This window comes from Sapajus apella, unplaced genomic scaffold (assembly GCF_009761245.1).
Source record: "Sapajus apella isolate SASKATOON/1434 unplaced genomic scaffold, GSC_monkey_1.0 scaffold13, whole genome shotgun sequence".
NCBI classification, from domain to species: Eukaryota; Metazoa; Chordata; class Mammalia; order Primates; family Cebidae; genus Sapajus; species Sapajus apella.
The window spans coordinates 6,448,612-6,473,746 of NW_022436953.1; the positions used below are offsets into that span (position 1 = coordinate 6,448,612).

Sequence of the window (25,135 nt, forward strand, 5' to 3'; positions counted from 1 at the left end):
AGGTGATTCCATTCCCAAAAAGGGGGAGGGGGAAGATCATTATATAGGTGAGTGTTCATTTAAGTCAGAGTATGAGATTTATCCCTGAAAATCACAGTGGAGGGATCAAGCGGGACCCTGGAGCGGGCCAGGTGGGTGGGAGCTGCCAGCCTGGGCGGGGCCTGGGCACTGGAGCTGGCTGCAGGAACCTGCTTTCCGGAGTCCCAGGCTGAGGAGACAGTGAGTGAACGTCCCGCCCCGGCCCCACTGCAGGACCCCCTGCAAGCCCCCAGCCCCTTCCCTGGGCCCCCGGCCAGGCGGGAGCTCTAGCGTTAGCGCCTACCCAGAGCTGCTTCTCGAGACCTTGGTCCTCCCCGCACCCCTTGACCCGCTGCCTGCCCCTTGCCGGCCCCCTCTCACATGCCTGTGACTCAGCACGCTCTTCCTTTCAACTACCGTTCCCTCTCCCGACAGTGGCTGCGCTCCGCGAGGACACTGAGATCCAGAAGGACGTGCAGGTGAGAGCTGTAGGGCCTGGGTTGGCCCAAGTGGAGCCTAGGCTGATGGAAGTCCGGCCTGGCCCGCGCCCTGTCCCCCGGGACCCCTGGAGTCGGGGCAGGGCAGGGTCTAGGCTTCGACCTTTGCGGCGAGCTGAGGTCCACCAAGTGGAGGTGGAGGTGGAGGTGGTGACAGAGCCCTCGCGCTGCAGTCACAGCTCTTCTCCCTCCCTGCTCCTCACTCCACTGTCGTCGCTGTGTCAGACCTACTACGGGCAGGTGCTGAAGAAATCGGCAGACCTCCAGACCAATGCCTGTGTCACCACAGCCAGGCCGGTCCCCAAGCACATCCGGGAAGCCTTGCAAAATGTACACGAAGAAGTAGCCCTAAGGTAGAGTGCCCCGCGCTGTCCCCAGGAAGACCCCAAACTGCAGTTTGCCCAAAAGATAGTGATGCAGGTCACTAGGGAATTAACCCGTAGCCACCAACCCATCCAGCTTGTCTTGACTATTGTAAAAATCCTAAATCTCAGCACCCATTATCTTACTGCTCTAAGAACCTCCCATGAATCTGGGCACGCTAGTGAGCCTGTAGTCCCAGGTCCTCGCTATGAGGCAGAGGATCACGTGAGCCCAGAAGTTCCAGGCTGGAGTGTGCGATCCAGGATGTGAATAGCCACTGCACTCCATACCTACAGAACAGAAACCTTACATTTCTTCCTCAATAACTGGGCCTGAATTAGAAGCTCAGCTAATGCCTAAATGTATTTATTGAACACATTATTTTATTTTATTTACTTATTTTTTGAGACGAAGTCTCTGTCACTTAGGCTGGAGTGCAGTGGCGCCATCTCAGCTCACTGCAACCTCTGCCTCCTAGGTTCAAGCGATTCTCCTGCCTCAGCCTCCTGAATAGCTGGGATTACAGGCACCTGCTACCAGGCCTGGCTGATTTTTTTGTGTGTTTTTAGTAGAGACAGAGTTTCACCATATTGGCCAGGCTGGTCTTGAACTCCTTGCCTCAAGTGATCTGCCTGCCTCGACCTCCCAAAGTGCTGGGATTACAGGCATGAGCCACCACGCCCAGACTGATCACATTATTTTAGATGGCTTATGAAGTCTTAGTGCCTAGCATATGCTCAATGATACTGTGGTAAAGCAGATATAGTCCCAGCCTTCATGGACATCAGTTTAGTGGAGACTAAATATCAAAACAGAAGTATGAGTGAGTGGAAGGAAGAAAGGAAGGAAGGAAAGGAGGGAGGGAGGAAGAAAGGAAGAAGGGAAGTATGTATAAGATTTAGTGGTTTCATGTCTTCTAGTCTCCAGGGAAAAAATATGTGTTTTCCATTTCCCAGGTATTATGGCTGTGGTCTGGTGATCCCCGAGCATCTAGAAAACTGCTGGATTTTGGATCTGGGTAGTGGAAGTGGCAGAGATTGCTATGTACTTAGCCAGCTGGTTGGTGAAAAGGGACATGTGACTGGAATAGACATGACTAAAGGCCAGGTGAGGCAATGACTTGGAAGACAAGAAGGAAAAGATTCTCAAAAGCATTCTTTGAGAAATGAAGTTGTTTTCTTCATGGCTCTTCAAGAATAATTTACGAAAGCCTCTAGTTAGCAATGCTCATTTGTGCCACTAGTGCTTCCTGTCTTGGAAGCTGATAACTTAGACAATTAGAGGCTCTTCTGGGCAAACACAAGAGTCGGAGGTTTGCTCTGTTGAATATCGTGATGACAGAGTGGACTTTGATCTTTCCCTTCTTGCTGCCGTCTATCCTGAAAGATTTTGTTATTGAATGAGGAGTTTATTCAAGCAAAACTGCATGGGCAGCAGGGACTTTGTGTCCCAGGATATAGTATAGCCTACATGTCCACAGGAATCTTGTATATTTATCCAAAATAATCTAGGAGAAGTATATAATAAGAAAAGTTTTAGGAAAAAAATTTTTTTTTTCAAAATGTTGTCAAAACTATATTTTTCTTCCTTTAGGTGGAAGTGGCTGAAAAGTATCTTGACTATCACATGAAAAAATATGGCTTCCAGTCATCTAATGTGACTTTTATTCATGGCTACATCGAGAAGTTGGGACAGGCTGGAATCAAGAATGAGAGCTATGATATTGTTGTGTAGGTCTATATTCTTACTGTTATGAGTATAGCCCATTTTTTTATTTTTAATTTAAAAAATTTTTTTGAGATGAACTCTTGCTCTGTTGCCCAGGCTGGAGTGCAGTGGCCCAATCTCAGCTCACTGTAACCTCTGCCTCCCAAGTAGCTGGGATTACAGGCACATGATACCACATCCAGGTAATATTTTAAATCTTTTTTCTTTTTTTTTAAGTAGAGATAAGATTTCACCATGTTGGCTAGGATGGTCTCAAACTCGTGACCTCTGGTGATCCACCAACTTCGGCCTCCTAAAGTGCTGGGATTACAGGTGTGAACCACCACACCCAGCCCTCATTTCCTTTTGAACACACAGATGTCACTGCTACTGTTTGCTGAATTGACTTTCATTTAGTGTGTTAGACTAAGCTCATGGCTTACTAATGGGAGAGAGCTGGTTTGAGATGCTGGAGCCCACCAAACACAACAGACCAAGAGAGAACTTACTTGAAACTTAACCACAAACTAATGAACCCAAAAGACCAGCAGGACCGCTAAGTTTGCTCCTACAATACATGGTGCCCTATTATCTTTCATAATACTTCCATGGCAAATGATAAGGATTATGTTTCCCTTTTTCCTTCAAGTTGTTATTGTCAAATGGTGCCCAAGTGACAGCCTTAAGAAAGCTGCCTTTGAGGAATGCAGCCAGTTTACATGGGGCATCAGAAATGCTTTCTGCAGTAAGCATCTGGTCCGAGTTTTCATCTTGTTACATGGTGACCATCAGGACAGAAACAAATAAGAATCATGTCTGATATTTTTTTTCTGCACATTCAGACTTGCCAAGAATTTATTGAGATTTTAAACACTCTGTCTGTGATCTTGGGGAAAAGGTTAGTTGACGGCATTAGGAAGAGAGGAGGGAGGCAGGGAGAATGGAGTAGCTTTGAACAGAACAGTGGGAGCCACCTTTAGGGTCTAAAAGGACTTGCAGATTTTTGAGTATTGTGAAGATTTGCTCGACATTTCATTTGTTCTCTTTTAGATCAAACTGTGTTATTAACCTTGTGCCTGATAAACAACAAGTGCTGCAGGAGGCATATCGGGTACTGAAGGTGAGGAGGAGAGTGAGATCAATTACCTTTGAACATCAGTGAGAGCTGATGGGTTCAGTCTTGTTTGTTTCCCCCGTGAACTGAGAGCTCAAACTTCCTTAATTTATCCATTAAATGAAAAAGGGATGGCAAAACGGGGAAGGGACAGAAATACACTGGATATGGATTACTTTCCCTCTCAGGTTGCAAGAGGTAATAAACCCAAAGTGACAATTGTCACTGCATGTGTTAAGGTATTTGCTTTCTTGACTGTCTCTCTTCCTATTTCCTGCTATACATGATCCTAGAACAGCATCTGTGGAGCTGTAGGAACCTTTGCACTAACTACTAATGATTGCTTTGAATAAACTCTCTTCTAGCATGTACAGTGTTTCTCAGGGCTTCTTATTTCTTATCTGTCATGATTTCAGATCTTTAGGAAGTTACAGAAGATGGAACTTTTATATTAACTACTCTCTTTCTTTCTTTTTTTTTTTCGAGACAGGGTCTCGGTCCGTCACCAAGGCTGGAGTGTAGTGGCATGATCCTGGTTCACGGCAACCTCTGCCTCCCGCAATTCTCCTGCCTCAGCCTCCTGAGTAGCTGGGATTACAGGCATGCACCACTACCCGGCTAATTTTTGTATTTTTAGTAGAGATGGGGTTTCACCATGTTGGTCAGGCTGGTCTCAAACTCCTGATCTCGTGATCCACCCACCTTGGCCTCCCAAAGTGCTGGGATTACAGACATGAGCCACCACACCCGGCCCTATATTAACTACTTTCTAAAAGGAAAGCTTGCAGGAGCTCCACAGCCTTCATTGTATCATGAAATATGTATTTTCGTGATAGGAGATGAAAGATTCTGCTGGGCACAGTAGCTCACACCTGTAATTCTAGCACTGTGGGAGGCCAAGGTGGGCGGATCACCTGAGGTCAGGACTTTGAGCCTGGCCAACATGATGAAACTCCATCTCTACTAAAACTATAAAAATTAGCTGACTGTGGTGATGTGCACCTATAATCCCAGCTCCTCAGGAGGCTGTGGTAGGAGAATCACTTGAACCCAGAAGGCAGAGGTTGCAGTGAGCCGAGATCTCACCATTGCACTCCAGACTGGGAGACAGAGCGAGATTCCATCTTAAAAAAAAAAAAAAAAAAAAAAGATTCTAGCTGGGTGGGTGGTACATGCCTGTACTCCTAGTTACTTGGATGGAGTTTGTGTCCAGCCTGGGCAATATAGTGAGACACCTATCTCTAAAAAAATTTTTTTAATTAAAAATATGTTTTTGAGATATTTGGTTTACAAAGCTATCATAGAACTCAAATACAAATACTTATGTAGAAATGATTTAATGATTTAGTGATGTCTTTGTTAGTATGCCATTTTACAGACCAGTTCACTATCTCCACCAAAAATATACTTATAAAAGGTAGAGGCCGGGCTCGGTGTCTCAGACCTGTAATCCCAGCACTCTGGGAGTCTGAGGCGGATGGATCATGAGCTTAGGAGGTCGAGACCATCCTGGCCAACATGATGAAACCCCATCTCTACTAAAAATACAAAAAAGAAAATTAGCCAGGTGAGGTGGTAAGCACCTGCAATCCCAGCTACTGGGGATGCTGAGGCAGGAGAATCACTTGAACCAGAGTCAGAGGTTGCAGTGAGTCAAGATTGCGCCACTGAACTCCAGCCTGGTGACAGAGTGAGACTCTGTCTCAAAAAAAAAAAAAGGTAGAAACACTATTGTAGAATCTAGATCTGCAGGTTTCCAAATTTTTGAAATTAGCCAAATAAAATGTTAAGATCCTGATCACTCATTTGCTTTACATTTTAAGGACAGTATTTTAAAGATAAAATGTGTTGTTATAAAAGTAAATAACATTACAAAAAGTTATATTTTTTAATAGAAATGGGGTGTTGCTGTCACCCAGGCTGGAGTATAGTGTCACTATAATAGCTCACTGCAGCCTCCAACTCCTGGGCTCAAACGATCCTCTTGAGTAGCTAGGATTCCAGGCACATGGCACCATGCCCAGCTAATCTTTTTTTTTTTTTGAGAGGGTCTCACTCTGTCACCCAGGCTGGGTTGCAATGGCACAATCTTGGCTCACTGCAACCTCTGCCTCCCAGGTTCAAGCGATTCTCCTGCCTCAGCCTCCTGAGTAGCTGGGATTACAAGCGTTGCCACCTCACCCAGCTAATTTTTTTTTTGTATTTTTGGTAGAGACGGGGTTTCATCATGTTGGTCAGGCTGGTCTTGAACTCCTGACCTTGTGATCTGCCAGCCTTGGCCTCCCAAAGTGCTGGGATTACAGGCGTGAGCTACCGTGCCCGGCCTGCCCAACTAATTTTTAAATTTCTGTATTGGAGAGATGGTCTTGCTCTGTTATCAAGGCTAGTCTGAAACTGCTAACCTCCAGCAATCCTCCCACTTCAGTCTCCTGAGTCACTGCGATGAGAGGCATGAGCCATCATACCTGACAAAGTTATATTATTCTTAAGCGATAAAAGTTTATGAATACGGATTATATCTTCCGTTAGTTCTCCAGTGACCTGGGGCTGCTTTTGGTTCAGATTGGCTAAAAATTTAAGTAACCTAAATCTCTTTATTTAGGAGACAGACACTCTTAGAATGTGATTTTATTACCTGTTGGATAAGCCACTGGGAGGAAAAAAATCCTGGCACTTGACTATTGATTATAACTGAAGAGGCAGCTGTTATTTGTTCACAAAGGGTCAGCTTAAACATTGCTATTGATTTTTAGATTTGACTTTGTTCCCTTATTCCTTTCTTTGTTATCTGGGATCAATGTAATCATTAATCTTATTTGGACTAATGTGGGTCTGTTTCAGTATGGTGGGGAGTTATATTTCAGTGACGTCTATGTGAGCCTTGAACTGCCAGAAGAAATCAGGACACACAAAGTTTTATGGGGTAGGTGATTTTGTTTTGATTAGTTTTAAGGCAGATGGTTGCTTGTGCAGAGCTCCTTTCTGCTAATAGCCAGGATGAGGCTATATGATATGAGACCACGTGGGATTAGGCCTCATACGAGGCCAAGGTTCCATTCTTCCTCTGCCATTCAAAAGTGATAGGGCTTTGGATAGTTTAATTCATCTCTTTGAGTTATTGTTTTCCAAACTGTAAAATGTAAATAACAATACAATCTGTCTTATAGGGCTGTTATGAAGATTAAATGGGATAAAGAATGGGAAAAATACTTTGAAAACTCTAGTGCAGAAATGAGGACAGTTGTTCCAGAGCTGATGCCCTCTAAGTCCCTTTATGTTCTCATCATTATTGTCTTGTTTATTCCTTTATTATCATTTTAATAGTCTCTGGAAGTTGAGATAAATGCATGCTTTTCATCAGTCTGACTATGAAATCAAAAGTTCTTATTCTTTTTTTTTTTTTTTTTTTTTTTTGAGAGAGTCTCACTCTATCACCAGGCTGGAGTGCAATGGCATGATCCCGAATCACTGCAACTTCCATTTTCTGGTTTCAAGCAATTCTCCTGCCTCAGCCTCCTGAGTATTTGGGATACAGGCATGCACCACCACACCCAGCTAAATTTTTTTGTATTTTTAGTAGAGATAGGATTTCACCACGGTGGCCAGGATGGACTTGATCTCTTGACTTTGTGATCCGCCTGCCTCAGCCTCCCAACGTGTTGGAATTACAGGCATGAGCCACCGTGCCGGGCCAAAAGTTCTTATTCTTAAAATAATATTAACTTTATTCTTATGTAATAATAAATTGATACTGTTAATAAGTTAGAAAGTGCAAAAAAAAAAAAAGAAAAAATTGCTAAGTTGGACATAGTGGCACACACCTGTAATCTCAGATATTTGGGAGGCTGAGGCAGGTGGATTGCTTGAATCTGGAAGTTTGGGTACAGCCTGGGCATCATAGTAAAGCCCTGTCTCTTAAAAAAAATTACTTATCATCAAATAACCCAGTGATAACCTCTTTAACATTTTAGGAAATATTCATGTAGTTTGGTTTCTTTCTGTGCATGTGTATAATAAAATTGGGGGCATGCCATATATAGAATGTAGTTTCTAATTTTGTGTCTTTGGCCTAAATTAAAAAAAATTTTTTTAAAGTTTGTATTACACAATTGTATTGTATAGCTATACCGTACTGTAATCATTTTGCCATTGGAAATCATTTAGGTGGTTTCTTTTTTTTTTTTTTTTTTTTTGCTTGTTTGCTTGTTTTTTGTTTTTTAGGTGAGTGTCTGGGTGGTGCTTTGTACTGGAAGGAACTTGCTATCCTTGCTCAAAAAATTGGGTTCTGCCCTCCACGTTTGGTCACTGCCAATCACATTTCAATTCAAAACAAGGAACTGGAAAGAGTTATCGGTAAGCTATGACAGACAGCAGGGACTATTATAACTACAACTTGAATGATTGAAATTCGGTGATTAGTAAGGGGCTTCTGATACTTGAGGGATACTTTGTGTTATCTGGAAATAGCTATCTTGTCTCCTGTATAATGGTAACCCCCCCCAATTTTGATATTTAATAAAGCACTTTGAAGTCATTCAGTAAATAGAGTGAAGTGCCCAGAAAGATAACTGATGAGATGCAAAGAAGAAAGTCATCTTTATAACTTGTTTGCTCGTTGTCTGCTGAGGGAGTGCTGGATTTGAACCGTGGATAAATTCTGGTTTTAGGTGACTGTCGTTTTGTTTCTGCAACATTTCGCCTCTTCAAATGCTCTAAGACAGGACCAGCCAGGAGATGCCAAGTTATTTACAGTGGAGGAATTACAGGACACGAAAAAGAACTCATGTTTGATGCAAATTTTACATTTAAGGTAAATAAAACAATTTCCATGACTTCCGGCATGCTTTCTGCTCTTGCCCTTGCTCCAGCTGTCTTTTCTTGACTTTGCATTGCTTCCACTTTTCTGGTGTTGGCTTGTTTGTGTGTGTGTTTAAATGTATGTGTGTGTTTCAAGTGGAGTGAAAAGGCATTTTTTCCTTAATACTTATTTATTTATTGACAGGGTCTCACTCTGTCGCCCAGGCTAGAGTGCAGTGGCAAAATCATGGCTCACTGCAGTCTTGACCTTCTGGGCTCAAGTGATCCTCCCACCTCAGGCTCATGAGTAGCTGGGACTACAGGCATGCCACCACACCTGGCTAATTTTTATAATTTTTGTAGAGACAGGATTTCGCCATGTTGTCCAGACTGGTCTGCTCACCTTGGCCTCCCAGAGTGCTGGGATTACAGGCATGAACCACCATGCCTAGCCCTTAATATTTATTATAAAAATGTTTTTGAATACAGAAAAGTTAACAATGGTTTAATGAATACCACATACGCATTACCTATGTTTCAGCAGTAGAGAATATTTTTCCATATTTGCTTTGTGTGTTTATATATAGAGAGAGAGATATTTATTTGCTGAGCCATTGAAAATAAGTTGCAGATATTATGCCATTTTCTCCTTAAATATTTCATCATGCATCCCATAGGAATGTAATATTCTCCTGCACAATCACAATACCATTACACACTGAAGAAAACTTTTTTCTTCTTCTTTTTCTTTTTTTTCTTAGAGATGGGATTTCACCATGTTGGCCAGGCTGGTCTTGAACTCCTGACCTCAAGTGATCCACCCTCCTCGGCTTCCCAAAGTGCTGGGATTACAGCTGTGAGCCACCACACCTGGCCTGAAGAAAACTTTTTACAAGAAGCCTCATTCAGACATTGGATTAATGGGGCTATACAGCTATAGAGCAATACTATGGAAAAGGGTAGGAGTATGTATAATAGTATTTCGATTGTTTAATTGTGTCAAGGAATTAAGAAATTTTTGAATGTTTGATGATGGTACTAATTGGCATTTTACTGCTCTGTGCATATTTTGTTTTCTCAAAATAGAAAAGTTCAGGCTTTGGAATCAGATACCTGGGTTCAAATTCTGGCTCTATTATGTATTACTTGGGTAAACTTGAACAAGTCACCAAAATTCACTGGGCTGCAGTTTGTTGTACTATAAAAGTAGGGATGATAATACTTACTTTGCAGAATTTCAATAAGGATTAGCAATAATGTAGCAAAACATTGGGTATGCACTGCAATTTCAATGAACAGAAGATACAGTCATTATTTGTGCCAAAGGTGAAAAACTTAGTATTTCCTTTTTCTGATTATTTATTTATTTTAGAAATAGGGTCTCTCTCTGTCACCCAGGCTGGAGTGCAGTGGCACAATCATAGCTCACTGTAACCTCAGACTCCTGGGTTCCAGCGATTCTCTCACCTCAGTCTTCCAAGTAGCGGGGACTACAGGCATGTGTTACCATGCTTGGCTAATTTTTAATTTTTTGTGTTGTTGGTGAGACAAGTTCTTATTATATTGTCCAGGCTGGTCTTGAACTCCTGGCCTCAAGAACCTCAGCCTCCTAAAGTTGCAAGTATGTGTCACTGTGCCCGGCTTCTTCTGATTTTTTGGTCCAAATAGCATCTTCAATTTTTTTTTAATTTAAAAAATTATTTATTTCTTTATTTAGACATAGGGTCTTGCTATGTTGAGCATGCTGGGATACAGTGGCATAGACCACTGTAGTCTTGAACTCCTAGCTTCACAGGATCCTTCCACTTCAGCCTTCCAAGTCTGGATTACACTTGGCCAAGCATCTTCAAATTTCTTTCTTTTTTTGACATAGAGTCTCACTCTGTTACCCAGGCTGGAGTGCAGTGGCATGATCTTGGCCCACTGCAACCTCCACCGCCCGGGTTCAAACCGATTCTCCTGCCTCAGCCAGAGTAGCTGGAGTTACAGGAGCATGACTCCACACCCGACTGATTTTTGTATTTTTAGTAGAGATGGGGTTTCACCATGTTGGCCAGGCTGGTCGTGAACTCCTGACCTCAGGTGATCCACCTTCCTCAGCCTCTCAAAGTGCTGGGATTACAGGCATGAGCCACGGCACCTGGCTGCATCTTCAAATTTCTTTTCTTTTTTTTTTTTTTTTGAGACGGAGTCTCCCTCTGTTGCCCAGGCTGGAGTGCAGTGGCACAATCTCAGCTCACTGCAACCTCTGCCTCTTGGGTTCAAGCAATTCTCCTGCCTCAGCCTCCCAAGTAGCTGGGACTACAGACACATGCTACCATGCCTGGCTAATTTTTGTATTTTTATTGTTAACATTTCATCAAACCTTTTTTCAAAGTTCTTAGTTTCTTTGCATTGGGTTAGAACAAGTTCTTTTAATTCCCAGAAGTTTCTTATCATCCACTTTTTAAAGCCAGCTTCTGCTAATGGAACACAGTCTTTCACCATCAGGCCTTGTTCCGTTGCTGATGAGGAACTGTGATCCCCTGTAGAGGGAGAGGCGTTCTGATTTTGGGTATTCTCAGCCTTTTTAGGCTGGTTTCTTCCCTTCGTTATAGATTTATCCATCTGTGGTCTTTATAATTACCGTCTTTATAATTGGGTTTCTGAATGGACGTCCAACTTGTTGATTCCCGGCGCTGAAATCTGAGCAACCCACTGCACCGGCCAAAACAGCGGCATTAAGATTGATGGTGTTTTTCTGACTCTGCACCAAGAACCTCCGCACCAAGACAGCGGCAAAACCGCTGCGCTGGCCACAAGAGTCGCATTGGCAACCTGTGGGGCTCCTCCACTGGGAATCACCTAGTGCGTGAGCAGCAAAAATTGATCTGAAAGTGTGGCGTCCTCTCGTTCTCTGAGCTTTCAGTGAGAGCTACAATCCCGAGCTGCTAGTGATCAGCCATCTTGGATCTCTCTAATTTTTGTATTTTTAGTAGAGATGGTGTTTCACCATATTGGCCAGGTTGGTGTCGAACTCCTGACCTCGTGATCTGTCCACCTTGCCTCCCAAAGAGCTGGGATTACAGGTGTGAACCACTGCACCCAGCCTCAAATTTCTTAAATACTTCTTGGTACAGTGGAGCCCTTAATGCTTTTTCAATGATGCACTGCTCCTTGATGTGCTGCTTATTCCAGTAGATTCACAGAATCAGAGTGGGAAGGGCCTTTGAAACCATTGATTTGTTCTAGTGTCTTTCAAAAAAAAATTTTTTTTTTAAATTTGAGACAGAGTCTTGCTGTGTCCCCCAGGCTGGAGTACAGTGGCGCCATCTCAACTCACTAAAACCTCCACCTCCTGAGTCCCAGCAACTCTCCTGCCTCACTCTCCTTAGTAGCTGGGACTACAGACACATGCCGCCATGCCCAGCTAATTTTTGTATTTTTAGTAGAGACAGGGTTTGACAACATTGGCGAGGTTGGTCTTGAACTCCTGACTTCGTGATCTGCCCGCCTTGCCTCCCAAAGAGCTGGGATTACAGGTGTGAGCCACTGCACCCAGGCTGAAATTTCTTAAATACTTCTTCGTACAGTGGAGCCCTTAATGCTTTCTCAAAGACGCACTGCTCCTTGATGTGCTGCTTATTCCAGTAGATTCACAGAATCAGAGTGGGAAGGACCTTTAAAACCATTGATTTGTTCTTTGAAACCATTGATTTGTTCTCGTGTCTTTCAAAACCTCCTTTTTTGTTGTTTTTTGAGACAGAGTCTCGCTCTGTCCCCCAGGCTGGAGTGCAGTAGCGCCATTTCAGCTCACTAAGACCTCCACCTCCCGAGTCCCAGCAATTCTCCTGCCTCAGTCTTCTGAGTAGCTGGGACTACAGATGCATACCACCACGCCCAGCTAATTTTTGTATTTTTAGTAGAGACAGGGTTTCACCATATTGGCCAGGTTGGTCTTGAACTCCTGACCTTGTGAACTGTCCACCTTGCCTCCCAAAGAGCTGGGATTACAGGTGTGAGCCACCGCACCCAGCCTTAAATTTCTTTTCTTTTTTTTTTTAAATTGCATTTTAGGTTTTGCAGTACATGTGAAGAACATGCAAGATTGTTGCATAGGTACACACATGGCAGCATGATTTGCTGCCTTCCTCCCCTTCACCTATATCTGGCATTTCTCCCCATGCTATCTCTCCCCAACTCCCCACCCCCTGCTGTCCCTCTCCTATTTCCCCTCAACAGACCCCAGTGTGTGATGCTCCCCTCCCTGTGTCCATGTGTTCTCATCGTTCAACACCCGCCTATGAGTGAGAACATTCGGTGTTTGATTTTCTGTTCTTGTGTCAGTTTGCTGAGAATGATGGTTTTCAGGTTCATCCATGTCCCTACAAAGGACACTAACTCATCGTTTTTGATGGCTGCATAATATTCCACAGTGTATGTGTGCCACATTTTCCCTGTCCAGTCTATCATCAATGGGCATTTGGGTTGGTTCCAGGTCTTTGCTATTGTAAACAGTGCTGCAATGAACATTTGTGTGCATGTGTCCTTATAGTAGAATGATTTATAATCCTTTGGATATATACCCAGTAATGGGATTGCTGGGTCAAATGGAAATTCTATTTCTAGGTCCTTGAGGAATCGACACACTGTCTTCCACAATGGTTGAACTAATTTACACTCCCACCAACAGTGTAAAAGTGTTCCTATTTCTCCACATCCTCTCCAGCATCTGTTGTCTCCAGATTTTTTAATGATCGCCATTCTAACTGCCGTGAGATGGTATCTCAATGTAGTTTTGATTTGCATTTCTCTAATGACCAGTGATGATGAGCATTTTTTCATATGTTTGTTGGCCTCATGTACGTCTTCTTTTGTAAAGTGTCTGTTCATATCCTTCACCCACTTTTGAATGGGCTTGTTTTTTTTCTTGTAAATCTGTTTTAGTTCTTGGTAGATTCTGGACATCAGCCCTTTGTCAGATGGGTAGATTACAAAAATGTTTTCCCATTCTGTTGGTTGCCGATTCACTCTAATGACTGTTTCTTTTGCTGTGCAGAAGCTGTGGAGTTTGATTAGGTCCCATTTCTCTATTTTGGCTTTTGTTGCCTATGCTTTTGGTGTTTTGGTCATGAAGTCCTTGCCTACGCCTATGTCCTGAATGGTTTTGCCTAGATTTTCTTCTAGGGTTTTTATGGTGTTAGGTCTTATGTTTAAGTCTTTAATCCATCTGGAGTTAATTTTAGTGTAAGGTGTCAGGAAGGGGTCCGGTTTCTGCTTTCTGCACATGGCTAGCCAGTTTTCCCAACACCATTTATTAAACAGGGAATCCATTCCCCATTACTTGTTTTTGTCAGGTTTGTCAAAGATCAGATGGTTGTAGATGTGTGGTGTTGCCTCCGAGGCCTCTGTTCTGTTCCATTGGTCTATATCTCTGTTTTGGTACCAGTACCCAGTACCATGCTGTTTTCATTACTGTAGCCTCGTAGTATAGTTTGAAGTCTGGTAGTGTGATGCCTCCCGCTTTGTTCTTTTTGCTTAGAATTGACTTGGCTATGCGGGCTCTCTTTTGGTTCCATATGAAGTTTAAGGTGGTTTTTTCCAGTTCTGTGAAGAAGGTCATTGGTAGCTTGATGGGAATAGTGTTGAATTTGTAAATTACTTTGGACAGTATGGCCATTTTCACGATATTGATTGTTCCTAACCATGAACATGGAATGTTTCTCCATCTGTTTGTGTCCTCTCTTATTTCATTGAGCAGTAGTTTGCAGTTCTCTTTGAAGAGGTCCTTTATGTTCCTTGTTAGTTGTATTCCTAGGTATTTTATTCTCTTTGTAGCAATTTTGAATGGCAGTTCGTTCTTTATATCTGTTATTGGTGTATAGGAATGCTTGTGATTTTTGCACATTGATTTTGTATCCTGAGACTTTGCTGAAGTTGCTTATCAGTTTCAGGAGATTTTGGGCTGAGACGATGGGGTCTCCTAGATATACAATCATGTGGTCTGCAAATAGAGACAATTTGACTTCCTCCATTCCTATTTGAATGCCCTTTATTTCTTTTTCTTGCCTGATTGCTCTGGCTAGAACTTCCGGTACTATATTGAATAGGAGTGGTGAGAGAGGGCATCTTGTCTAGTGCCAGATTTCAAAGGGAATGCTTCCAGTTTTTGCCCATTCAGTATGATATTGGCTGTTGGTTTGCCGTAAATAGCTTTTATTATTTTGAGATATGTTCCGTCAATACCTAGCTTATTGAGGGTTTTTAGCATAAAGGCTGTTGAATTTTGTCAGAGGCCTTCTCTGCATCAATTGAGATAATCATGTGGTTTTTAACTTTGGTTCTGTTTATGTGGTGAATTATGTTTATAGACTTGCGTATGTTGAACCAGCCTTGCATCCCCGGGATGAAGCCTACTTGATCATGGTGGATAAACTTTTTGATGTGCTGTTGCAGTCGGCTTGCCAGTATTTTATTGAAGATTTTTGCATCTATGTTCATCATGGATATTGGCCTAAAGTTTTCTTTTCTTGCTGAGTCTCTGACAGGTTTTGGTATCAGGATGACGTTGGTCTCATAAAATGATTTGGAAAGGATACCCTCTCTTTGGATTATTTGGAATAGTTTCAGAAGGAATGGTACCAGCTTCTCTTTGTATGTCTGGTAGAATTCGGCTGTGAACCCATCTGGACCTGGGCTTTTTTTGGGTGGTAGGCTTTTAATTGCTGCCTCAACTTCAGACCTTGTTATTGGTCTATTCAGGGTTTTGACTTCTTCCTGGTTTAGACTTGGGAGGATGCAAGTGTCCAGGAATTTATCCATTTCTTCCAGGTTTACTACTTTATGTACATGGAGTTGTTTGTAATAATCTCTGATGATGGTTTGAATTTCTGTGGCATCTGCGGTGATATCCCCTTGATCGTTTTTTATTGAATCAATTTGATTATTCTCTCTTTTCTTTTTTATTAATCTGGCTAGTGGTCTATTTTGTTGATCTTTTCGAAAAGCCAGTTCCTGATTTATTGATTTTTTTGAAGGGTTTTTTTGTGTCTCTATCTCCTTCAGTTCTGCTCTGATCTTAGTTATTTCTTGTCTTCTGCTAGGTTTTGAGTTTTTTTTATCTTGCTCCTTTAGCTCTTTCAATTTTGATGACAGAGTGTCAATCTTAGATCTCTCCTTGCTTCTCATAGGGGCATTTATTGCTATATATTTTCCTCTAGACACTACTTTGAATGTGTCCCAGAGATTCTGGTATGTTGTGTCTTCGTTCTCGCTGATTTCGAAGAACATCTTTATTTCTGCCTTCATTTCATTGTTTATCCAGTCAACATTCAAGAGCCAGTTGTTCAGTTTCGATGAAGCTATGTGGTTCTGAGTTAGTTTCTGAATTCTGAGTTCTAACTTGATTGCACTGTGGTCTGAGAGACTGTTTGTTATGATTTCCATCCTTTTGCATTTGCTGAGGAGTGATTTACTTCCAATTATGTGGCCAATTTTAGAGTAGGTGTGATGTGGTGCTGAGAAGAATGTATATTCTGTGGATTTGGGGTGGAGAGTTCTGTAAATGTTTATTAGGTTTGCTTGGTCCAGGTCTGAGTTCAAGTCCTGGATATCCTTGTTAATTTTCTGTCTCGTTGATCTATCTAATATTGACAATGGGGTGTTAAAGTCTCCCACTATTATTGTGTGGGAGTCTAAGTCTCTTTGTTGGTCATTAAGAACTTGCCTTATGTATCTGGGTGCTCCTGCATTGGGTGCGTATATATTTAGAATCGTTAGCTCTTCTTGTTGCATTGATCCTTTTACCATTATGTAATGTCCTTCTTTGTCTCTTTTGATCTTTGTTGGTTTAAAGTCTATTTTATCACAGATGAGAATTGCAACTCCTGCTTTTTTTTGCTCTCCATTTGCTTGTTAAATCTTCCTCCATACTTTTATTTTGAGGCTTTGTGTATCCTTGCATGTGAGATGGGTTTCCTGGATACAGCGCACTGATGGGTTTTGGCTTTTTATCCAATTTGCCAGTCTGTGTCTTTTGATTGGGGCATTTAACCCATTTACATTTAGGGTTAATATTGTTATGTGTGAATTTGATCCTGCCATTTTGATGCTAGCTGGCTGTTTTGCCTGTTAGTTGATGTAGTTTCTTCATTGTTTTGATGCTCTTTACCATTTGGTATGTTTTTGGAGTGGCTGGTACTGGTTGTTCCTTTCTGTGTTTAGTGCCTCTTTCAGGAGCTCTTGTAAAGCAGGCCTGGTGGTGATGAAATCTCTGAGTACTTGCTTGTTCGCAAAGGATTTTATTTTTCCTTCACTTATGAAGCTTAGTTTGGCTGGATCAAATTTCTTAAATACTTCTTGGTACAGTGGAGCCCTTAATGCTCTCTCAAAGATGCACTGCTCCTTGATGTGCTGCTTATTCCAGTAGATTCACAGAATCAGAGTGGGAAGGGCCTTTGAAACCATTGATTTGTTCTAGTGTCTTTCAAAAAAAAAAATTTTTTTTTTTTTGAGACAGAGTCTTGCTGTGTCCCCCAGGCTGGAGTGCAGTGGTGCCATCTCAACTCACTAAAACCTCCGCCTGCCGAGTCCCAGCAATTCTCCTGCCTCAGCCTCCCGAGTAGCTGGGACTACAGATGCATGCCACCATGCCTGGCTAATTTTTGTATTTTTAGTAGAAACAGTGTTTCACCATATTGGCCAGGTTGGTCTTGAACTCCTGACCTCGTGATCTGCCTGCCTTGCCTCCCAAAAAGCTGAGATTACAGGTGTGAGCCACCGCACCCAGCTTCAAATTTCTTAAATACTTCTTGGTACAGTGGAGCCCTTAATGCTTTTTCACTGATGCACTGCTCCTTGATGTGCTGCTTATTCCAGTAGATTCACAGAATCAGAGTGGGAAGGACCTTTGAAACCACTGATTTGTTCTAGTGTCTTTCAAAACCGTTTTTTTTTTGTTGTTGTTGTTGTTTTTTTGAGATAGAGTCTTGCTCTGTCCCTCAGGCTGGAGTACAGTGGCGCCATCTCACCTTACTGAAACCTCCACCTCCCAAGTTCCAGGGATTCTCCTGCCTCAGCCTCCTGAGTAGCTGGGACTACAGGCATGTACCACCAAGCCCAGCTAATTGTTGTATTTTTCAGTAGAAACAGGATTTCACCATATTGGCCAGGCTGGTCTTGAACTCCTGATCTCATGATCCACCTGCCTCAGTCTCCCAAAGTGCTGGGATTACAGGCATGAGCTACCACACCTGGCCTCAAAAACCATATATATATATATATATATATATATATACACACACACACACACATATATATACACACATATATATATATACATGTGTATATATATACATATATATATATAAAATCTTTTTTTCCAAAACCATTTTTAATACAATTACTTTTAAGCAAAATTGTATATGTATATGTGTGTATACATATATTTTTTGAGATGGGGTGTCGCTATGTTGCCCAGGCTGGAGCACAGTGGTACAATCTTGGTTCACTTCAGCCTCTGCCTCCCTAGTTCAAGTGATTCTCCTGCCTCAGCCTCCCCAGTAGCTGGAACTAATTTTTGTATTTTTAATAGAGACAGGGTTTCACCATGTTGGCCAGGCTGGTCTCGGACTCCTCACCTCAAGTGGTCTGCCCGCCTCAGCCTCCCAAAGTGCTAGGATTATAGGCATCAGCCACCGTGCCAGGCCAAACATTTTTTAAATTAATGCATAATAGATGTGCTTATTTTCAGGGTACATCTGATAATTTAATAGTTTCATATAATTTGTACAATAGATCAATTAACGTAACTGGTATATCCATCACCTTGAATATTTGTATTTTCTTTATTCTAGGAACCCATTTGAATTATTCTCTTCTAGCTATTTTGAAATATACAATAGATTATTTTAAACTATAGTCACCCTACTGATCTATTGAACACTGGGTCTTATTTCTTCTTATTAAACTGCATGTTTGTACTAATTAATCAACCTCTCTTCATCCTCCCCCCTCTGCATGGCCTCTGGTAACCACCAGTCTACTCTTTATGATCATGAGATCCACTTTTTTAGCTCCCACATATCAGTGAGAACATGCAATATTCTCGTCTTTTTGTGTTTGGCTTACTTCTCTTAACATAATGACCTGCAGTTCCATGCATGTTGCTGCAAGTGACAGCATTTCCTTCTTTTTCATGTCTGAGTAGTGTTTGTGTATATATACACTGCATTTGCTTTATCCATCCATCTGTTTGAGTCTTCTCTCTTTTTTCTTAGTCTAGCTAAAGATTTGTCTATTTTGTCTTTTCAAAAAACTAACTTTTCATTTTGTTGATTTTCTGTATTTTTTGTCTCAATTTCATTTATTTCTGTTGTGATGTTTATTATTCTTTCCTTCTACTAATTTTGAGTTTGATATTTTTCATGTTTTTATAGTTCCCTCATGGGCATCACTAGGTTGTTTATTTGAAGTCTGTCTGTCTTCCCTCCCTTCCTTTCCTTCTTCTTCTTTCTTTCTCAGGGTCTCACTCTGTCACTTGGACTGGAGTACAGTGGTGCCATCATGGCTTACAGCAGCTTTGACCTCCTGGGCTCAGGCAATCCTCCTACCTCAGCCTCCTAAGTAGCTGGGAATACAGGCTATGATGACTGGCTAAGTTTTGTATTTTCTGTAGAGATGGGCTTTCACCATGTTGCCCAGGCTGGTCTTAAAGTCCTGGAGTCAAGCAATCCACCTGTCTTGGCCTCCCAAGGTGCTGGAATTCCAGGCATGGGCCACCACACCTGGCCTTATTTGCAATCTTTCTACTTTTTTGATGTAGGCATTTATTGCTATAAACTTTCCTCTTAGTACTGCTTCTGCTGTATCCCATAGATTTTTGTATGTTGTATTTTCATTTTCATTTGTTTCAAGAAATTTTAAATTTTTCTCTTATTCATGGACCAATTGGTTATTTGGGAGCATGTTGTTTAATTTCCATGTGTTTGTGAATTTGCCAAGGTTCTTGTTATTGATTTTCAGTTTTATTCCATTGTGGTAAGAAAGATACTTGTCATGATTTCTACTTTTTAAAATGTGTTAAGACTTGTTTTGTGGCCTAAGATATAGTCTATGCTGGAGAATGTTCCATGTGCTATTGAGCAGAATGTCTATTCTGCAGCTGTTGGGTAAAATGTTCTGTAAATGTCAGCTAGGCCTATTTGATCTACTATTAAACTATTAATGTTTCTTTATTATTTTCTGTATGAATGCTCCATCTTACTGAGAGTAGTAGGTGTGGTGTTAAAGACCCCTACTATTATTGCATTACAGTATATCTCTTCTAGATCTATTAAGGTTTGCTTTATATATTTTGGAGCTCCAATGTTGGGTACATAGATACTTATATCCTCTTGCTGAATTGACCGCTTTATCATTATAGAGTGACCTTTGTCTCCTTTGACAGCCTTGATTCATAGTCTATTTTATCTTATATAAGTATAGCTACTCCTGTTCTTTTCTGGTTTCCAATTGCATGGAATGTCTTTTTTCCACCCCTTTACTTTCAGTATTTTTATAAGTAAAGTAGGTTTCTTGTAGGAGGCATATAATTGGGTCCCATTTTTTTATCCATTCAGCCACTCTTTTTCTTTTTTTTTTTTTTTTTTTTTTTTTTTTGGTAGGGGGTGCTTTACAAGTTTTATTCAAGAACTCATACAAAATATTCTGGATAAATACATTTTAATCTTCACCTTCCTCCTCTTCTTCATCCAGCCTAATTTGGAAGTAACATCACTCATAACTCTTTTTGCTGTTAGCAACTACACACAACCAATCCATAGATTATTCTTCAGATATTTTTTGGTGAGATATGTCAGATACCTTTTGGAAAAAGGTACCTCAGAAGTCACAGTGATCTTGCTCTTGCTCTTACTCTTGATCCTTTTGATGGTTATAATTCTCCACCAAGATTCCCAGCTTTTCCATTCACTTTGATCCTCTCTTGCAAAAACTGCTCAAAATTGGCAGCCCTTATGATTCCATCCTTTAGAAGGTAGGCATAATCAAGAATGAACTTCAGAACCTGCTTCTTTGTTTGCCCTCTTTGCCACAAGCTTTTCACAGCACTCTATGCCTCCTTTTTTTTTTTTTTTGAGACAGAGTCTCACTCTGTCACCAGACACCAGGCTGGAGTGCAGTGGCGCGATCTTGGTTCACTGCAACCTCTGCCTCCCGGGTTCAAGCAATACTCCTGCCTCAGCCTCTTGAGTAGCTGGAACTACAGGCACGCACCACCATCCCCAGCTAATTTTTTGTATTTTTTAGTAGAGACGGAGTTTCACCATATTGGCCTGGATGGTCTCGATCTCTTGACCTCGTGATCTGCCCGCCTCAGCTTCCCAAAGTGCTGGGATTACAGGTGTGAGCCACCACGCCTGGCCTACTCTATGCCTCTTAATTGGAGAATTGAGTTCATTGACATTCAGTGTTATTATTGGTACATAAAGACTTTACTTTTTTTAAATTGATGCATAATCGATGTACATATTTTACGGGGTTTATATGATAATGTAATACATTCATATAATTTGTAAAGATCAAAGTAATGTAACTGGGATACCTATCACCTTAAATGTTTGTCTTTTCTTTATGCTAGAAACATTAAAATTATCCTCTTCTAGCTATTTTGAAATATACAGTATATTACTGTAAACTATAGTAACTTTACTGATATATCAAATGCTAGGTCTTATTTCTTTCATTAGACCCTATATTTGTAAGCATTAATCAACTTCTCTTTATCTCCCTCAATCTGTAGACTTTCTGGCCTTTGGTAAACACCAATGTACTCTATATCTTAATGAGATCTACTTTTTTAGCTTCCACGTATCAGTGAGAACAAGGATATTTGTCTTTCTGTGTTTGCCTTATTTCTCTTAACATAATGACCTGCAGTTCCATGCAGTTGCTGCAAATGACAGGGTTTCCTTTTTTTTAAAGTTTGGTTAGTATTCCATTGTGTATATATGCCACATTTTATTTTTATTTTACTTTAAGTTCTGGGGTACATGTGCAGATCTTGCAGGATTGTTACATAGGCATGCCTATGTCATGGTGATTTGCTGCCTCCATCCCCCCATCACCCACATTAGGTATTTCTCCTAATTTTATCCTCCCCAACCTCCCCACCCACTGCTATCCCTCCCCTAGCCCCCCACCCTCCAACAGACCCCAGTATGTGATGTTCCCCTCCCTGTGTCCATATGTTCTCATTGTTCAATACCCACTTGAGTAAGAACATGCAGTGTTTGGTTTTCTGGTCTTGTGTCAGTTTGCTGGGAATGATGGTTTCCAGATTCGTCCATGTTCCTGCAAAGGACATGAACTCATCCTTTTTTATGGCTGCATAGTATTCCATGGTGTATACGTGCCACATTTTCTTTATCCGTCTATCCTTGATGGGCATTTGGGTTGGTTCCAAGTCTTTGTTATTGTAAACACTGCCACAATGAACATATGTGTACATGTGTCTTTATAATAGAACGATTTATAATCCTTTGGGTATATACCCAGTAATGGGATTGCTGGGACAAATGGAATTTCTATTTCTAGGTCCTTGAGGAATTGCCACACTGTTTTCCACAATAGTTGAACTAATTTACACTCCCACCAACAGTGTAAAAGTGTTCCTATTTCTCCACACCCTCTCCGGCATCTGTTGTCTCCAGATTTTTTAATGATCGCCATTCTAACTGGTGTGAGATGGTATCTCAATGTGGTTTTGATTTGCATTTCTCTAATGACCGGTGATGATGAGCAGTTTTTCATGTTTTTTGGCCACATAAATGTCTTCTTTTGTGAAGTGTCTGTTCATATCCTTCACCCACTTTTTGATGGGGTTGTCTTTTTCTTGTATATTTGTTTTAGTTATTTGTAGATTCTGGATATTAGCCCTTTGTCAGATGGGTACCTTGCAAAAATTTTTTCCCATTCCATTGGTTTGCCGGTTCACTCTAATGATTGTTTCTTTTGCTGTGCAGAAGCTCTTAAGTTTAATTAGATCCCATTTGTCTATTTTGGCTTTTGTTGCCAATGCTTTTGGTGATTTAGTCATGAAGTCCTTGCCTATGCCTATGTCCTGAGTGGTATTGCCTAGGTTTTCTTCTAGGGTTTTTATGGTGTTAGGTCTTATGTTTAAATCTTTAATCCATCTGGAGTTAATTTTTGTATAATGTGTAAGGAAGGGGTCCAGTTTCAGCTTTCTGCACATGGCTAGCCAGTTTTCCCAACACCATTTATTAAAGAGGGAATCCTTTCCCCATTGCTTGTATTTGTCAGGTTTGTCAAAGATCAGATAGTTGTAGGTATGTGGCATCACTTCCAAGGCCTCTGTTCTATTCCATTGGTCTATATCTCTGTTTTGGTACCAGCACCATGCTGTTTGGATTACTGTACCCTTGTAGTATAGTTCGAAGTCAGGTAGCATGATGCCTCCAGCTTTGTTCTTTTTGCTTAGGATTGTTTTGGCTATTTGGGCTCTTTTTTGGTTCCATATGAAGTTTAAGGTGGTTTTTTCCAGTTCTGTGAAGGTCAACGGTAGCTTGAGGAGGATAGCATTGAATCTATAAATTACTTCAGGCAGTATGGCCATTTTCACGATATTGATTCTTCCTAACCGTGAGCATGGAATGTTTTTCCATCTGTGTCCTCTCTTATTTCCTTGAGCAGTGGTTTATAGTTCTCCTTGAAGAGCTCCTTCACGTCCTTTGTTAATTGTATTCCTAGGTATTTTATTCTCTTTGTGGCAATTGTGAATGGGAGTTTGCTCATGATTTGGCTCTGTTATTGGTGTATAGGAATGCTTGTGATTTTTGCACATTGATTTTGTATCTGGAGACTATATGCCACATTTTCTTCATCCATTCATCCATTGATGGAAGCTTGGGTTGATTCATATCTTGGTTATTGTGATTAATGCTGCAGTCAACATGGTGAGTGCAGATATTTCCTTGACACACTGATTTCATTTTCTTTAGATATATACCCAGTAGTGGGATTGCTGGGTCATATGGTAGTTCTATTTTTAATTTTTTGAGGAATCTCCATACTGTTTTCCATAATGGTGTACTAATTTAAATTCCCATCAACAGTGTATAAAAATTACTACTGGTGAAGATGTAGAGAAGATGGTACTTCTGGGCATTTTTCTTCTATTTAGACTAAAGTTGCAACTCTTAGCATATGTTTTTTTATACTACCCTTTAGGAAGGTGAAATTGTTGAAGTGGATGAAGAAACGGCAGCTATCTTGAAGAATTCACGATTTGCTCAAGATTTTCTGATCAGACCAATTGGAGAGAAGTTGTCAACATCTGGAGGCTGTTCTGCTTTAGAGTTAAAGGTTTGTTTGGCTTTCACTACCTCAGAGAACTATTTTATTTTATTTGTTTTTGAGATAGAGTCTCTCTCTGTCACCCTGGCTGGAGTGCAGTGGTGTGATCGAGGCTCACTGCAACCTCTGCCTCCTGGGTTCAAGCAAGTCTCCCTGCCTCAGCCTCCCAAGTAGCTGGGATTACAGGTGTGGGCAACCGCCCCCAGCTAATTTTTGTGTTTTTTAGTAGAGACAGGGTTTTGCCATGTTGGCCAGGCTGGCCTTGAACTCCTGACCTCAGGTGATCTGCCTGCCTCAGTCTCTCAAAGTGCCAGGATTACAGGCGTGAGCCACCATGCCTGGCCAGTATGCATGCTATCTTGAGGCACGCTTCTCTTACTGGTCAAATGTTATTAGAAGATTATATACCAGTTAGGGCTGGGCTCAGTGGCTTAAGCCTGTAATCCCAGCACTTTGGGAGGCTGAGGCAGGTGGATCACGAGGTCAGGCATTCGAGACCAGCCTGGCCAACATGGTGAAACCCTGTCCAAAAAATAAAAAGAGGCAAAATGGTGGCATTTAACTGGTATATAATCTTTTTTTTTTGAGACAGAGTCTCACTCTGTCACCCAGGCTGGAGTGCAGTGGCGTGATCTCAGCTCACTGCAACATCCACCTCCCGGGTTCAAGTGACTCTCCTGCATCAGTCTCCTAAGTAGCTGGGATACAGGCACCTGCCACCACACCTGGCTAATTTTTTGTACTTTTGTTAGAGATGGGGTTTTACTATGTTGGCCAGGCTGGTCTCGAACGCCTGACCTCATGATCCACCTGCCTTGGCCTCCTAAAGTGCTGATTACAGGTGTGGGCCACCACCACCACCCCCGGCCCATTTTGCCTCTTAATGCTCATGCTTGAGCCCATTTGCCCAACTCCTGAGATATTATCAGGAAGCTGCTGATCACCAGTTTCAGGTGTTTCTGTTTACTGAGAGACTTCCTTTCCCTGGTGCTTGCTGAGACCAACTGTGATTTTAGAGAGACAGTTAACAACGATCTGATCATCACCTAATGGTCACCTGATATTCCTGGTGGGGTCATGGGGAGCCTTCTGCCCTGCTAACGCCTGACTAGCTATTATACCTACTTTAACAAGTTCTCCAAAATTCAGGAACCTTTTGTGAATATTCTGATTTTATGATAACATAGTTATTTGCATATTTTAGTAAGACTCTTTTTCTTTCGAAACAGGATAATTGGAGACACTGGTTATTTTGCCAAGACTTTGACTGGAATAACATTTTTAGGTA

General features: G+C 41.5%; 1 protein-coding gene and 1 long non-coding RNA gene across 4 annotated transcripts in view; one reads left to right on the forward strand and one right to left on the reverse strand.

The window, feature by feature from the left end:
* The window catches only part of LOC116553878, a 42,541-nt gene that overhangs the window by 12,943 nt on the left and 4,463 nt on the right, over nt 1–25,135 (reverse strand). The window lies entirely within an intron of this gene.
* The window catches only part of AS3MT (arsenite methyltransferase), a 29,779-nt gene continuing 4,650 nt past the window's right edge, over nt 7–25,135 (forward strand). The window contains exons 1-10 of one of the 3 annotated variants that reach the window (XM_032281487.1): nt 7–219; nt 454–497; nt 741–868; nt 1,835–1,985; nt 2,472–2,608; nt 3,636–3,705; nt 6,541–6,622; nt 7,921–8,052; nt 8,367–8,509; nt 23,722–23,856. In XM_032281487.1, coding sequence (XP_032137378.1) covers nt 219; nt 454–497; nt 741–868; nt 1,835–1,985; nt 2,472–2,608; nt 3,636–3,705; nt 6,541–6,622; nt 7,921–8,052; nt 8,367–8,509; nt 23,722–23,856 — 1,023 coding nt within the window. In that variant the 5' untranslated portion in view covers nt 7–218. The other 2 variants (XM_032281488.1, XM_032281486.1) reach the window with 2 other exon arrangements.